Here is a 16,227-nt window from a genome sequence, read left to right as displayed (position 1 = left end):
TTTAACTTTTTTTGCATTTTCTTATCGACGCATGAAGACGAAATGCGTAAATTTTATTATTTATTTAAACATTACTATATTGTGCTCAAAGTAGCGGAATATCGTTCTATTATCAATATATGAAGAACTAAAAGAATTAAGAAAGAATTAAAAAAATATGTAGTTCAATCAATACTTCGTGTATTTTTCTATCTCCACAAGACAATATCCGGACCAGTTACGCTTACAGTATCAACAAAGATTTGTCCAGCCATACGGAATAAGTCGTACTCAGTAGTTTAAAAGTATTAACCGCACGAACTCCAGAAACACTTTTGAAGTAACTTTCGAACCAATAAATCCCCAAACTAAGAACTGTCATATTTCGTCTCTATTTATCGAATATTGTGAGAAAATGCAAAAAAAAGAAGTTAAATAGAAAAAGTACTTGGAAACTTAAAAGAAAAAATCTCGAAAAATCTCTTAATACTTTTTACTGTCGTCTTGAGACGCACCATGTGTTAAGCTTCTTCGTAGTTACAACTTTTACCGCAGATGTAACGAACTGACAAATGCTTCGAATGGCGCGCGCGCGTCAACGCCTACACTTAAATTTTAAATAAATGTTTTTAAATAAATGTTTAAAATAATACATTAAATGTATTAACTTTCTTGCGCAATTTCATTTAATTTCTTACGATATGGAGGGTTTAATTACGTTTAAGATATCTATTTGAATCTTTTAAATTCGAAGTTTTTTAAAAAATTACCTTAAACTTTATAAAATTAAATCGTTTTTCCACTTTGTTGTATCATAAAATAGTTATTTAAATTCAAAACTTACCGTCGTCTTGAAATATTCTATATTTTCCTCGTCTTAAAAAATCTCCCTACAGAAAGAATAAAGAAGAATAAAATCCCATACGTTAAATTTCACGTGATTGATGGAATACATAACGATAACGAGAACTAACTAGCGACAACAAGCAACCATTAGCAAGGACAACTGGCGACTATAACTGTCGTCTCTATGATGTATGGCGACTAAGGAGAACAGCCAGCAACTACGGATGACATGTAACAACCAACTGCCCCACTTCTAAAAGGCAACTAACTTGCAAACCCTTTGATGGTTTCTGTAGCGTGATATACCCCTTGAACGTGGTTAAAGAATGTGGTCGCCGCTGGACGGCGGTTTGACAGCAGAGCGATCTCGCCAATTCAAAGCTTGACATTACAAACTACCGAGAATCATTAGGCTCGTTATCGAGCATCTAGCTTTCAGAAGGTGCTTTATCATATGATATGACTTCACGATATTTTTATAGCAAGAAGAATGGCCAACCTCTAACAAAACAAATTTTTACTAAGTGCTGCATGTGAGCTGCAGGCCGGCCTACTAGGGAAATTTGACGAATGAATAAACTAAAATATATACGAATATATTCGTTATATCATAAAATGCCCGCATTATGTTCTCTAACACCATAGAGGAAACTAAATTTATATATTAAAAAATTGGAATGGAAAATTGGAATTATATATTAAATAATTGGAGTTAATTAAATTCTAACTTATCGATGACTCCATAAAAACCTTTATTTCCTAAAAATGTATATCTTCCAAATTCTCCTTAGAAAGTATCATAGAGAAAATATGAAACCTGAAAAACACATCACGCTGATGCCTCGATCAACCCTCGTGCTTCGCAGTCCATGTGTCCGAGCGATGAATTCCCCCCAAACAAGGAAAAATCAAAGGGAGGTCTCCTTCGAAGGACGTGAGAGGGTAAGGGAAGCAACGGGAACGATGATCACGCGATATACTGGCGGCGTACGTATAGAACGGCTGTTGCGAGAGAGTTCGCAAGAAACAAGAAGAAAAAAGGAATCGTAGGCCGACGCGACTATACGCTGTCGACGGACAAACAGCGACTGAGCCCAACTGAAACGAACTCTGTCGCAGTATGAGCACAGGCTACGTTCGCGGGAAAAAGTGGTGGGGATACATGGGAGGCAGACGTAGAGAGGACGGAGCTGCGAGCGTAATCGAAATCTCCGGAAAACTGGAGAGCCTGGGCAAGGGAGGCAACCAAAGTGGAGGACTAGTGCCTGTGAGCGCAAAACGGGTGTGGATACGGGAAGTCCTGCCTGGACAAGGAGGAGTTAAACCAAACCAACAAGTGTGAGGTTAGGACGGTGGAGCAGCCATATTAGGACGCGTGACAACAGCGCCGCTACACGGGCTACTCGAGGAACTACCCAGACGCAGCCATATTGGCGCGTGCGTCGAAGCGCGTTGCGCGGGCCACTTGAAAGTGACAGCGACTGGCAGAGTGGCAAGTGCTGACCGAGCGACATTTCCCGCCCAACGGGGAAACGGACGCATCCATGGCGAAAGAGAAGGAGGTAGAGGAAAACGCCAGGGGACGGAGGGAAACGGAACTGGCTGCGGAGCCGCCGCACGTTAGCACCAGGAGCATGACGAAGGCGATGCCGCCAAAGGAGGGACCCTCCCGCTTCACGCTGGACAAGGAGGGAATATGGACTGAGGAAGCAACAGAGGAGGAGGAAACCCCCGCCAGAGAAGCACCCCGAGCGAAGAGGAGGAAGGCCAACGAATCCCCCGAACTCCCCGCGGACCCGGCTGAAGAAATGAGATCAGCCACAACGGCGGACATAGGAGCCGAACTGATTCGCCGGGCCGCCGAGGTGGCCAGGGCTGCCGAGGCGCCCCGCGGCCACAAGGTCACGCAGGGGAAAACCCTGAAGGAGGCGGCGAGAACGATCACCGCGGGCGTGACAGAGTTAGTGAGGAGAACGGACCCTGTCACCGACGCACTCGCTATAACGCAAGGACGCATAGCAACACTGGAGGCGGAGGTAGAGGCACTCCGAAAAGAGCCGGCCTCGCGCCCCACCGCGGATGAGAACAGCTACAGGGCGCGTCTCGCTGCAGTCGAGCAGCAAGTAGAGGAGATGAGATCCTTGCTGCACCGACTGGAGGAACAACTGCAGGGAACAGAAAAAGGAGAAGGAAAGGAGGTCGCCCCTGTCGCGAACACGAGAGGGATGGAGCCTGGAGCCCCAAGCGCTCCAGCGCCCAAGGGAGGCCGAATGGCGGACACCGAATGGCAGACCGTCGGAAGGAAAAGAAGAGGAAAGAAGAAGGAGGCAGGGAGGAAGCAGCCGGCGAAGCTGATCCCCGAGACAGGGGCGGAGAGCCAGAGGAAAACTCCGGAGAGTGGATCGGCGAACACACGAAGAGGGGGAGGCAGGGGGCCCCTCCCGCGCGCACCGCGGACGTCAGCGGTAACAATCACCCTGACGGACAAATCGAGCCAATCCTACGCGGAGGTGCTGGCTGCGGCCAAGGACAGTGTCTCCCTGGCCGAGCTCGGCATCAACACGATGAGGATGCGGAAGACCATCACCGGAGGTGTCATCTTAGAGGTCCCTGAGGACCAGGGAAGGGAGAAGGCCGCAGCGCTCGCAGCACAGCTGACGCGGGCTCTGGACCCGAACGAGGTCCGCGTGGCGACCCCCTTCCGAGCCGCGGAGGCAAGGGTGTCCCTGATAGACATAGCGGCCACCAAGGCGGAAATCCAGAACACCCTGGCAAGGGAGAGCGGCTGCAAGCCGGAGGACATCCGGCTGGGAGAAATCCGCCCCGCCCGGAACGGACTTGGCGCCGTATGGATACGAGGCCCTGCCAGTGCAGTGAGGAAACTGGCCCAGGCTGGAAAGGTCGCCATAGGCTGGTCGATGGCGAAGGTCGAAGCCATCGAACGGAGACCGTTACAGTGCTACAGGTGCCTTGGGATAGGACACACGGGGAAGACCTGCACCGCCAAGGAGGACAAGGGGCACCTGTGCTTCAGATGCGGCGAACCAGGGCACCAGGCGAGAGCATGCACTACTGCGAGCCCGAAATGCCTGCTCTGCGAGGCGCTTGGAACACCGTCGGTGCACAGGATGGGGGGACCGGCCTGCGCCCCCTCGAAGAAGGGAACGAAAGGAGCCGCCCGCGGATCCACGGCTGCAAGAGGCAGCGAGAAAGGCTCCCCGCCGCAAAGCGACCCTAAGCCCGCGAACAAGGAGGTAGGCACGGAGGAAGCCACGAACAAGGAAAGGCCACCAAGGAACTGAGAATGCGCATCCTCCAGACTAACCTGGGAAGGTCAAGGCGAGCACAAGACCTGCTCCACCAAACCATCCGGGAGAGCACGGTCGCCCTGGCGGTGGTGGCGGAACCATACAGAGTTCTGGATGGCCCGGAGTGGGTCGGAGACACGGACGGAATGGTTGCCGTCACCTGGACATCAACGCCCGGGGCGTTTGCCCACGGAGCCCTGCTGGAACGGGGCAACGGGTACGCCGCGGTCGAGTGGGCAGGGATGATGGTGGTGGGGGTGTACGTGTCACCCAACAGCGGACGGGCAGCGTTCGAAGAATTCCTGGACGGAGTTGGCGACTGCGTCAGGCGACGACTCCCCCGACAAGTGCTCGTCCTGGGAGACTTTAACGCGCACTCCACGGAATGGGGGAACGCCAGGACCAACGCGCGCGGCCGCACGCTATCAAACTGGGCCGCGGGACTTGGTCTTCTGCTAGTGAACAGGGGCTCGACCAGTACCTGCGTGACGTGCAGAGTGAGCTCCATTGTTGACATAACATGGGCCTCCCCCGAGGCATTCAGGCGGATCTCAGGCTGGAGAGTGGCCGAAGGGGTCGAGACGCTGTCGGACCACCTCTACATATTCATGGAGGTGGACGCACCTGGACCTGGAATGCCGACGACAAACGACGGGCGCGGCCCGCCGAGGGGGAGGCACGCGCGCCCACCACCCAGATGGAAAATAAAGGAGAGGAACGAAGACCTACTCCGGGCGGCTGCTATAGCAACAGCTTGGAACTGGGAGGCCTCGACAACGACGACCGAAGCAGACGTGGAAGAGGAGGCCGAGAACCTCCGCCAAGCCATGACAGCAATCTGCGACGCATCCATGCCACGAGCCACACCAGGCACGGTGCAAAGCAGAGCAGTTTACTGGTGGAACCCCGGCATCGCGGAACTGAGGACGAGATGTGGCCGGGCCCGAAGACAGTACCTAAGGGCCCGCCGCTGGCGACGACGCGACGAAGAAGAAGTCTCCTTGCGCTTGTCGTGTAAAATTAAGGTAAAAATAAGGAACTTGTTAATTTCCGAAAAGGAGATTAAGTTCTTTTTATTTTTTTTACTCAATTTATACAATTTTTTCGGTTCGCGATGATACACTTTCGATGCTTGGATTAGTTAAGAATTTCTTTATTAGACTGACTGGATGATTTTGAAGGGAGCATTTATATTCTTCCATTCGTTGGAGTGGGAGAAGGTTTTGTTTATACTTAGTGTAAAATTCGGAGAACGGCTGGAGTGATCGAATGCCACTCAGGCGGCTGAGAACGGGTGCTGACCGGACGGTCACACGCGATAAGGCGTTCGGAATTTCGGTTTGTTATATACAATTGCTCGAATTTCGTCTGTGACACGCTACCGGACGTGCCGCGCGCTACGGCGCTCGCTACAGAGGGAAATTAAAAAAGCGAAGGACCGTGCCTGGTCCGAACTGGTTGAGACAGTCGAGTCGGACTCATGGGGGAGGCCATACAGGACGGTGACACGGAAACTGCGCGCGAAGGGCCCCCTGATAACGGCGGAAATAGAACCTGCACTGCTGACGCGGATCACCGGAACGCTCTTTCCCCCACAAGAAAACAGAGCGGCGGAACGGCCACGGGAAACGACACGACCGCTGGAATGGAGGGACGACTGGGAAGTCACAGAGGAGGAGATATGGGAGGCAACCAGAAGAATGACCGCCCGCAACGTGGCACCGGGCCCGGACGGAATCCCTGGCCGGATCTGGGGGGAAGTGATGGGGGTCATGGCCCCCAGACTCCGGCACCTCTTCACAAGATGCCTGAGGGAGGGAGTCTACCCCCGGGCGTGGCGGACAGCGAGGCTGGTCCTGCTCCATAAGGAGGGCCGACCGACGACCTCGCCGTCAGCGTACCGGCCGATATGCCTACTGGACGAGGTCGGCAAACTACTCGAGAGGGTAGTCGCCGCCCGCTTGGAACGACACATAGCGGGCCAAGTGCCAGGTTTGCACGAAAGCCAGTACGGCTTCCGGAAGGGGCGCTCGACGATTGACGCGGTCAGACGCGTACGAGCGATTGCGGAGGACATGGTCTCCCGGAAAGGCGTGGCGCTGGTGATTTCCCTGGACATCGTCAACGCGTTCAACACCATGCCATGGGACAGGATAGTGACGGCCCTGGAGCACTTCGAGGTTCCCAACTACCTCGTCCGATTGATCCGGGCCTACCTCGACGACAGGTGGGTGTGTTACGCCAGTAAGGAAGGAGAGGAAAAGCGATCCGTCGAGCGTGGCGTCCCGCAGGGCTCGGTGCTGGGCCCCATGCTATGGAACGTTGCGTACGACGAGGTACTACGATGCCCACTACCCCCAGGCGCGGCCATAGTATGCTATGCGGACGACACCCTAATCCTGGTCGAGGGTCGTGGCTGGCACGAGACGCTGCGCATTGGCGGAATCGCAACGGCCTGTGCGATCCATGCCGTGAACGAACTGGGCCTGAGAGTCTCCCCTGCGAAGTCGGAGGCCACCTGGTTCTTTGACAGGAAGAGGCGAGGGACACCACCGCCCGGCCTATGCATAAACATGGCAGGTAAAACCGTCCGGGTGGGGTCACAGATGAAGTATCTGGGACTCACCATCGACAGCCAGTGGACGTTCGAGCCGCACTTCGACTCACTGATCCCGAAGGTGTCAGCGGCTGCCAATGCCCTGTGCGGCCTACTACCGAACATCGGCGGGGCCGGAGACGCGGTGCGCCGACTCTACGAGGGCGTCGTTCGGTCACGAGTGATGTACGGGGCCCCAGTATGGGCGGACGACCTGATGGCAAGCCGTCGCAGCATCCTGCTCCTGAGAAGGCTGCACAGAGTGACCGCCATCAGAATCATTAGGGGATACTGGACGGTGTCTCACGCGTCGGCGTCCACCCTAGCCGCGTCCCCCCCCCCGTGGGAGCTGCGGTCGCTGGCGCTCAAAAAGAGATACACCCGCCGGAGAGAATGGCACCCGGGAGAAGACCCCATCGAGCAAGCGGCTCCAAACGACACAGGAACCGCCGAGGAGGACACATGGAACCTGTGGCGATCCCAACTGATCAACGGGAGAAGCGAACACCGGGCGCGGATGCGGTCCTACCAAACTGGGAGGCATGGAGGAGCCGCCACGGCCTCCCACTCACATTCAGGATGACACAAGTACTCCCCGGACACGGCGTGTTCGGCGAGTTCCTGAAGAGAATAAGGCGAGAGACGACAGACATCTGCCACCACTGCGGAGAGGGCAGGGACACAGCGCAGCACACCCTGGAGCTCTGTCCGGCGTGGGAGCTGCCCCGCTACACCCTGCGGCACGCCATAGGAGAAACGTGGACCCCCTCAGCGATTGTGGAAGCGATGTTGAGAGGGTCACAGGAATACGAGGCCGTCCGCCTCTTCTGCGAGCGAGTTATGCTCGCGAAGGAGCGAGCGGAAAGGGAGAGAAAGAAAAACTCTCACCCCTGCAGGATAAGACGATGGAGAAGGATGGCAGTCAGACGACCCAGAGCCGCCCCGCCACCACCCCAACGGACTACGACCAGAAGAAGTGACAGCACTAGGGGCAACGACCTCCCCCTAACGCCCACTCAATAGCCGGCTCGAACAAGAGAACGCGAGAAGGGGATGCAACTGAAGTTAATTCATAAGAGGTTCCTGGAGCACCCCTGTCACGCGCATAAGATGGTCATCGTGGAGTTTTAGTCGGTAGGAGTCCGACACTACTCTGCTGTTACGCGATTATTGCAGCAGCGGAGTGTCCATGAGGATTTCTCCACGTACAAAAAAAAAAAAGAAGGCTACGTTCGCGGGTCGATCGAACACGTTCTGCGTCCTTTCCTCGGCACCAGCGTCAAAACCACCCTCGACGAGCGCAACGCACTGGTGCACCTGCAATATTAACCACTGGTCTTTCCTTTTTCGCGCGATATTATATCAGCACCTATGATACCATTTCAAAGACCGCAATCAAAACATTAAATACCGCATTAAAGCCATACAATAATTCGCAATATTCATTCGTAAACGTTATTGTATATGTGCTTAATTAATCGTTATTATGTTTCGAATGATTTACTACCTCATATTCCATAAGCAGATATATGGTTCATTTTCATCTCAAGTACGATATAATTTGTAACAAATATTTATAATTCACAATGTAAAATATTTATAATTCATTGGAAATATTATTCTATCACGGTATAGTGGTCAAATTTCACATAAATCACAAACATATGGTAGTCAGAAGCTATACTCACGACATGACAAATCATGATGATGTCATGAAAAATGGCGTCCGTCCATATATATTCAAACGCAACGAACAAGTTCGAACTTTTCGAGAATAAACGATTTGTTCGATAACATCTGTCGCGAGCTTCTCTTCCTTTAACGATAACAATTGACAACTAAAGCTCGAGAGGCTCGTAAGGATGAACAGCGACGAGTATCTAGAAGCTATGTACTCACCTGGGCAAGGAGACTCCAACACCAAGGACGTTGGAAGTTTCGAGAAGCGAAGATGGAAACTGAAGTAGCACGTCAGGTCAACTCTGGCAAAAACTGCTAAAGAAAGAAAAGTCCAACTAATTTGTTTCCAACAATAAAATGAAATTAATTTGTTTCACAAATTATTAACTGGATATTATTCAAAAATTATTCAAAATTCGCTTGATTGATTCACGGCCCGGGACACTTGGGTCATACCATTTTGGTAATGGACGAAAATGGCAGACGGAAGAACGACCGTTTTTTTTTCATATTTCTCTTTCCCCGGGAAACGAAAGAATGCCCGAGCACCTTGTTTCATTTCTTCTGACATCAATTTCAATCTTTTTAAACGAAATATAATCTGAACGATGAAAAGTTCATTCAAATAATGCTCCGCGCCAGACACTCACGAAAATTAAGAAGAAACACGGAAAATTCGCGAATAAAACGGATTTCTTTGTCCCAGTGAGATAATAAATCTCGTACACGTATTGGTTTTTAAAATCAATATATCCACCAATGTGCACTCGTTTAACAAGGGTGATGGAACGTGCCAAAAATCTCTCAAGAGGGTCTTGGCAACGGAAGAGTCGAAAATGTCACAATTATGAATGAAAAATTCGAATAGTTGCTGATTTTACAGTCGAAACCGATAAAGAACTCCAGATATTCCCCCAATTAATTTACAATAAATTTATTAATTTACAATAAATTCGCGAAAATGATCGATTGCTGACGTCATTGTATTCTAGAAAGATTGTAAAACGATAAGAATTTATTGAAAAAACTTATATTCGATGATAACACTTCTAATAAGAGTACTAAGAGGAGCGATTCTGTACTCACCTTCCTGCCTCGAAGTACCGAACGCAATTAACCGTCCGTCCAGGATGGAACCGTTCGGAACTTTTGTAAGTCACTGCACGGCCGCTGCTTATGGTGGAAATGTAATAGATATAAGTACAGAGCGCGTGAGCGAACTAAAAGCGCGATAGAGAAGTAGAGAGAGGATGTTCCGTCCTTGTCTAATGACGCGCACTTGTACAGGAAATATGTAACAGCGGTATACGAGCAGCGTCAGTGTCCACTAGTGTGCATGCCTGATTAAACAAGGACAGGAAGTATCTATACATGGTGTTCTCTTTCTATTTCCATGTTGCATCCATCTTACTATACAGTACACACACTCAGCTATTCTATCATTATATTTGTGCGTTGCTTATGTGTGAACCAAACATTTCCATGACAACAAATCGTTTGTCTCTTGTTTGATGCTCGGTTTTCAACGGAGTTGAAAGAATTTTTTAAGAGAAACGTAATGGACGGGTTGTTTTTAAAGTAATAAACGGAAATTCTCGTATCCATTGAGAAACGATAGGCGATTTGAAAGTGTCACTATGAACGGTGATTTATCGATGCAAGGTAGTATGAATAAGATATTTTATAATCTGCGAAAAAAGGTAAGGAATATTCTAGATTTTAGATTTTAGAATTTCACGTCACAGACGAGTATGTTTTGTTATTTCATTTGTAATATTGCTGCAGTTCTCTTAATAGCTGTTCGTTTCATGCGATACTCGCACATAGTATCTATGACTTTTGCTTCTAACAATTTTTATAATTAGGCTGTATCAAATATTTTTAACGTTCGTGTTTCATGAAAAATCATGTGTAACTCGTTGAATTCGCAAATGTAACAAAAAATTACACGAAAAACCTTATATTATTGTAATGAAAAAATAATTATATTAGGAGGAGAGTCGTATTTCGGAACGTCATCGGAACATATTATACCTTGTATGTGATTATTTGGAACACAATGGGTGAGTATATTATAATTAAAATATATTCCTAGTTCCAATTCTTTTGAATAGTGTCAGTGACCAATCGAAATAGAAATCAGTGGACATCATGGAAAGAGAAGGCGAAACCAAATTTGAAAATTCGACATCGGTAATTCAGTAGTTAAGAATAACTCAATCGATAATGTAGATTAACTAGTTATAAACAAATATATGAAGTATAAATTCAAATTATTCTTATCCATCTAAAAATTGGAAATTAAAAAGCAGAAGACAAGAAATTATCTTCGAGGATCTATATAGTAAATACATTCTTTTGCCTGTCTTACCTAGAGATAAAACAGTTGTTTGATGGTTATCTTATAGTGTTCAGTCATTGCGAAAAATATTTTTAATCAGTTAAAAACTATAATTAATTAAAAACTACATGTTTTTAGGTATATAGACGTTAGCGATGTATTATTCCGGGAAGCTCGTCTATCTCTCGAACATCGGGTTTGCGACAACATCGATTTGGAAATTATCGTTGCAGAGTATGAAAATTATTACAAGATGAAATTTCAAAAATATCCCATATTGTGTAAGAAAATAACTGGAAGGGAAATGACGAGGGAAGTGACAAATGCAAGCAAAACGTAAGAATTTATATTATTTAACGATATTAAATGGTATTCAACGTATTCAACGTATCGTATTCAACGTATCGTATTACAATATGATGCAGTGTTTGTAGAAGTATTGAGACAAAAGCCAAATCTGTTAGTAAACAAGCGAGAAGTGAGCCTGTGAAAGAGACGAATCTACAGCAGAAGATAACTGATGACAATACGAATCATATTAATCTCGCAATGACAGTGACGTCAATATTCCCCAATGAGAGTGATGGACGTTCATCAGAAGAGCTATTTAACGTCCCAATGGAACAATCCATGCAATCGAAGATATTGAAATGCATTGAAAAGCTTTATTCAGATAATTCGGAATTACGAGGCTGAGGACATCTCATGCGTAAGTTATTTTCGATTAATATACATATCGTAAAGCTTTTAAACGATAAAATTCCCGTCGATAAACCGTCCAACGTATATCGACGATGACGTGATTTCAGTAACGCTTCAAATATCAAATTACGTAACACTTACTTAATATAGAGAAGACGCCATTTTATCTTTGTATCATCACAGGAGATCATAGTAAACAAATTAAATGTACATTGGGATGACGTTATAGGTCTAGAGGAATGTAAAACCGCTGTTAAGGAGGCCGTTGTGTATCCCCTTAAGTATCCTATCTTTTTTGATGGCCCGTTTTCCCCCTGGAAAGGTATTTTGCTGTACGGCCCACCTGGTACAGGTAAGATACTCGTATTCTTTTCATTTCTGTACGTGTTTACAAGAAATATACAAAACAGGGAAAACGAAGTTAGCGAAGGCAGTCGCGACAGAATGCCATTGCACCTTTTTTAACATAACTGCCAGCTCATTGGGCAGCAAATGGAGAGGCGATTCCGAGAAGTATATACGTGTAAGTTGCTTTGTCTATGTAAGTCTCTTTGTTCCTTTGTCTATGAAGGAGAGATTCTAGGTATAAAAAGATTTGATTTTATTTTTCGTCATTTATATATAAATAGAATAGTTGTTTGGAAAACGAAATGATATCATATTCGTGATGAGGCAATGAATTTAAGGAATTTCGAATATAATATTTAATGAATAATACATTTGTTAAACTGAACAGGTTTTATTTGAACTTGCCTATAGTCATTCGCCTACAATTATTTTTATCGACGAGATTGACTGGATCGCCACAAATAAAGGAGACTGTATATTGTCTGAACCTGCAAAGAGATTCAGATCAGAACTTCTTTCTAGATTGGATGGATTAGTGTCTAATGAGAATTCTAATGTAGTTCTTCTAGCTACAACTAATTCCCCTTGGTACGTATATCACGTTATTTCAATGTTTTCTAAGTAGAAAATATCGTAATATTTCTCCAAATTCCAAATATGTTATTGTGTTGTTTGAAGTATTCCTTCATTATTATTAGTATAATAGAACGATAATATTTATTGTAAATATGTTATTAGGGGCATTGATGCAGCTTTACTCAGGCGTCTCGAAAAGCAAATATACGTATCATTACCCAATGAAGTTGCTCGACTTGGTATATTCAAATTATACCTTAGCAACCACTTATTAGAAAATACAGATATTGTAAACCACATAGTAAAATGTACTGAAAGATATTCTTGTGCAGATATAAAATTGCTTTGTAAGCAAGCGTGGCTACTAGAAATAAGCCCGATATGGAGGAGACTTGAAAAGAAAGAAACACCTGTTACCACTTTGAAATATGAATTAAAAAGTTATGAAATATTAGCAAAATTGTTAAAAAAATGTCACCTACAGTTATGCAAATAGATAAATATGATACGTGGAACAAATAAATACGCAATCGTAAGGACAGATATTGAAAAATATAAATAAATGGATTATCGTTCGAGAAATCATTCGCATGTGTGTGCATGTGTGTATGCGCGCATGTGTGTGCGCGCATGTGTGCGCATGTGTGTCATGTGTGTCATGTGTGTCATGTGTGTGCGTGTGTGTGCGCGCACGCGCTATAGGCTAAGTTTAAAATGTTCGGTTGTATTATATCCTTGTATTATATATGTCGGAGATGAAAGGAAAACCGGAGCCTTCCCTTTGCAATTTTGAGGAAGCCTTCTAATGCTTTAGCCTAGATTTTATCATAATTGTAATTAAGCAATTGTCATTTGTAATTGTTTGATATTTGTGAAAGCGAAAGTGGGTTCGAGGTGACAACTGGTCGCCGAACGTAGCCACGGTCACGGGATAAACGTTTTGCCTGACGAAGGTGTGGATCGGTTGTATTGTTCTCCCTAGAAATCACATAGAATTGTACTTTAGAGATGTCGATATAATGGGACACACGTTGTATTAGGAATCAATCTCCAGACAGAAACTGCCTAGCAACGACGTTTGAATCTTTCTCGATATTTCCAAAGAGTATACAACAAACTTTTGACAGAAATTGCCTAGCAACAACGATTGGAACCTTCTCGATGTTTCCAGCGAGCATATAACAAACAAATGCAGTCGTATAGCGAAAAAGATTTTCATCAGATATTCATTCGTGTGATCGCCAATTTACCGAGTGTCTCAGCAATTGTAGTTTGTGTTTAAAATTATTCTACACATAGTAAAGAGTTATCCCGTTGACCGTGGATTCGTTTGACCCCGGAACATTGTTAATAGCGTTAATTAAATTCATTATTCGTGAAACCTATCAATCGTTAATCTCATTATACGTTAAATTCATTATTCGTAAGACATATTATTCGTTCCTCTTATTGTTCGTTAAACTTATTAATCTTTAATCTAATTATTAGTTAAACTTATCATTTGTTAATCTTATTATTTATTAAACTCATTATTCATAATATTTCGTAAAATCTTTTTTATTCGCGTAAACATATTCTGTTTCGTAAAACAATGGCTAATTATTCGTTCCTCTTATTGTTCGTTAAACTTATTAATCTTTAATCTAATTATTAGTTAAACTTATCGTTTGTTAATCTTATTATTTATTAAACTCATTATTCATAATATTTTGTAAAATCTTGTTTATTCGCGTAAATATATTCTCTGTTTCGTAAAACAATGGCTAATTCAAACGAAGGATCATTACGCGCCTTAAATCCTAATGATAACCCGACATATATATGTGAGTGTATTTTATCAAAAATATGTGTTTTATGTTTTCTTATCTTAGTAATTATTTTTAAAAAAGTCTTAAAGTCTTATATGAAAATAAAGCTGTTCTTTATTTCAAATAATTGAAGTAAATAAATACAATGAGTTTTATATTTTATTATATCTTATATTATTGTTATATTGTTATTGAAAAAATTGATATAATCAACAGTTCTTCCTGTTCTCTTGATTGTTTCTTGCTTGTTTCAAACCATGATAATAACCTACAAAAGAAATAACATAGTCCATTGAAAATTTAATATACAATAAAATACTTATATGAAATAATTACCTGTGTAATATACCATGTAACCACTAATATACCATGACATCAACATACTTGAAAGTGCGTCTGTATCATTATCTGGTAATCTAGTACATTTTATTAAAATTTCGTATTTTTTTTCCAAATAAAATGTTAAACTTATTCCAAATTACTTATTAATATTAGAAGTATTCAGCATTCCATTAGAATTTTTAAATTGTACTTACTTGGCCATTAATTGTGGTGGTAAAGGAGGTGCAGGTGGCATTATATCAGTCATCGAATTGAAAGATGGTCCCGGTATGAAGTGATGTTTATACGCATTTGCTTCTTCAGAGTCACAATCCATTTTTTCTACATTATATTTTTTCGAATTTACATTTGTAGAAAAATTAGTCTCACAAGTCTCATCGTTCTCTTCATTGAATTTCTCTTCCAAAGCTTTCTTTTGTTGTGCTATTTGACTTTGCAAACCTTCTGATTCTAAAAGAGAACTCAACTCGACTTTCTGTGTATTACCATAGCCTAAACACAGAGTAAAAGAAATTTTTGTCATTTAATAGAATGACTGAGTGCCATTCGGTTACTGTCCTTACAGGCAATGTATTAGAATTTCCCGTGCATAAATGTATATGTATAAATGTTTGCCTTGATATATGTAGTAATAATCACTCGTCTAATGAGGAGAATTATATTCCAAGCAGCTAATAATGAACAATAAGTAACATGCATGTTTATGGTTCATGACCCTATATCCCACGGGTCTCCCCATAGACATTGACAGGTACTCCTGCCCAGTTAAGGACCTGCTGAATGACACTGTGATAGACTATGCGAAAGCCTTTACTTCATATATATATATATATATATGTATTTTTAGTACATTTCTTAATTGACATAACCATCATGCTAAAGGTATTACCTACAAATTTTACAACACACGTGCTGTTGAGGTTATTCGGTGTGTAAACAGAGAAAACACGTGGATAAATTGTAAGGTAGAAAATATATTTAAATAGAAGTGTAATAAGTAAAAATACAATTTGAGCTGGTCCAGATCCGCACGCTAGCTGTGTTACCTAATAACTGAAAAACCCCGAAGCCAACGTCGCCTGTCTACTGTTTATGGCCTGACTTCGTCGCAGTCTTTTGTCTACACGCTGTCGATGGCTTCAGTGCTTGAGAAAACTAAAAAAGACCAGATGTAGAGTTTTCTTAGATGTGGTAACCACTTCAACACGTGCCATTGTTTTCGTAAATTTTTGATATTATAGCTTCATAAATTTCTCCATCCTCTGAGTATATTGCACGATAAGGTGCTCCTATGATCCATAGGATGTATAGAGACCCCTTGAACGCTTCCTGGTCGTCGTCCCTGTCAAGGAATCACAAGGACCACGAGGTTAGCGCGAAAGAGACGTTGACCAGTTTGGGTTTATTGTGTCTAGTGTCGTTGTTACTGGCGCTACTCTCGTTGATCTTCTTGCTGAAGATCTCACCGTTAACGGTGACGCCGAGTAGCCTGATCAGCCCGGAAGAGTATACGATTGTCTACGAGGTGACGTTAGCGCTGTGCGCACTCGCCCTCTCCCTAAACCTCTGCTGTCTCCTCATGTGCGCTATACAGTTCCTCTTCACTGTGAAACTCGTCAAGACTTCGTATCAAGGACATTGGTGAGTAGAGTTTTCGTTTTATGCCACGCTGGGTAAATCTGTGATTTATAACGCTTTAAA

The 16,227-nt window shown here is 44.3% G+C and overlaps 3 protein-coding genes and 2 long non-coding RNA genes across 6 annotated transcripts; 3 read left to right on the top strand and 2 right to left on the bottom strand.

The window, feature by feature from the left end:
• Positions 1-4,129: 4,129 nt before the first annotated feature.
• LOC117241479 lies at positions 4,130-6,000 on the top strand. Its single transcript, XM_033507398.1, has 2 exons — positions 4,130-5,085; positions 5,601-6,000. The coding sequence occupies exons 1-2, from the start codon at positions 4,130-4,132 to the stop codon at positions 5,998-6,000; spliced, it is 1,356 nt and encodes a 451-aa protein (XP_033363289.1).
• A 2,520-nt stretch (positions 6,001-8,520) lies between these two features.
• On the bottom strand, positions 8,521-10,124 carry LOC117241480. Of its 2 annotated transcripts, none has more exons than XR_004495008.1 (2): positions 9,496-10,124; positions 8,521-8,724 (listed from the first exon to the last, which is right to left on the bottom strand). It is a non-coding gene; the product is annotated as an uncharacterized LOC117241480 (long non-coding RNA). The 2 variants fall into 2 exon arrangements; XR_004495009.1 differs by having other exon boundaries at positions 8,521-8,721.
• Positions 10,125-10,365: 241 nt separating this feature from the next.
• LOC117241481 lies at positions 10,366-11,195 on the top strand. Its single transcript, XR_004495010.1, has 4 exons — positions 10,366-10,472; positions 10,546-10,602; positions 10,897-11,086; positions 11,176-11,195. It is a non-coding gene; the product is annotated as an uncharacterized LOC117241481 (long non-coding RNA).
• Positions 11,196-11,399: 204 nt separating this feature from the next.
• Positions 11,400-12,842, top strand: LOC117241478 (katanin p60 ATPase-containing subunit A-like 2; the record flags this gene model as incomplete). The annotated part of the gene is made up of 5 exons (XM_033507397.1): positions 11,400-11,459; positions 11,636-11,804; positions 11,863-11,975; positions 12,189-12,388; positions 12,539-12,842. Coding segments are annotated over 5 exons (846 nt in total), but the record flags the coding sequence as incomplete, so codon positions are not given.
• Positions 12,843-14,321: 1,479 nt separating this feature from the next.
• LOC117241482 (survival motor neuron protein-like) lies at positions 14,322-15,438 on the bottom strand (the record flags this gene model as incomplete). The annotated part of the gene is made up of 4 exons (XM_033507399.1): positions 14,322-14,452; positions 14,521-14,600; positions 14,721-15,018; positions 15,416-15,438. Coding segments are annotated over 4 exons (460 nt in total), but the record flags the coding sequence as incomplete, so codon positions are not given.
• Positions 15,439-16,227: the final 789 nt, after the last annotated feature.

The sequence above is a fragment of the Bombus vosnesenskii genome, unplaced genomic scaffold, assembly GCF_011952255.1.
Source record: "Bombus vosnesenskii isolate JDL3184/JDL3185 unplaced genomic scaffold, Bvos_JDL3184-5_v1.1 scf7180000015984, whole genome shotgun sequence".
Lineage (NCBI taxonomy): Eukaryota > Metazoa > Arthropoda > Insecta > Hymenoptera > Apidae > Bombus > Bombus vosnesenskii.
Note: the sequence above shows the minus strand (reverse complement) of the source record. Positions and strands in the feature narration are given on the sequence as shown.

Excerpts from the sequence above, each read along its gene's own strand:
- LOC117241479 (XM_033507398.1), top strand. The coding sequence starts at position 4,130 with ATGCGCATCCTCCAGACTAACCTGGGAAGGTCAAGGCGAGCACAAGAC. Across the intron at positions 5,086-5,600 it reads TGTGGCCGGGCCCGAAGACA|TCGAGTCGGACTCATGGGGG; the intron begins GTACCTAAGGGC and ends TGGTTGAGACAG.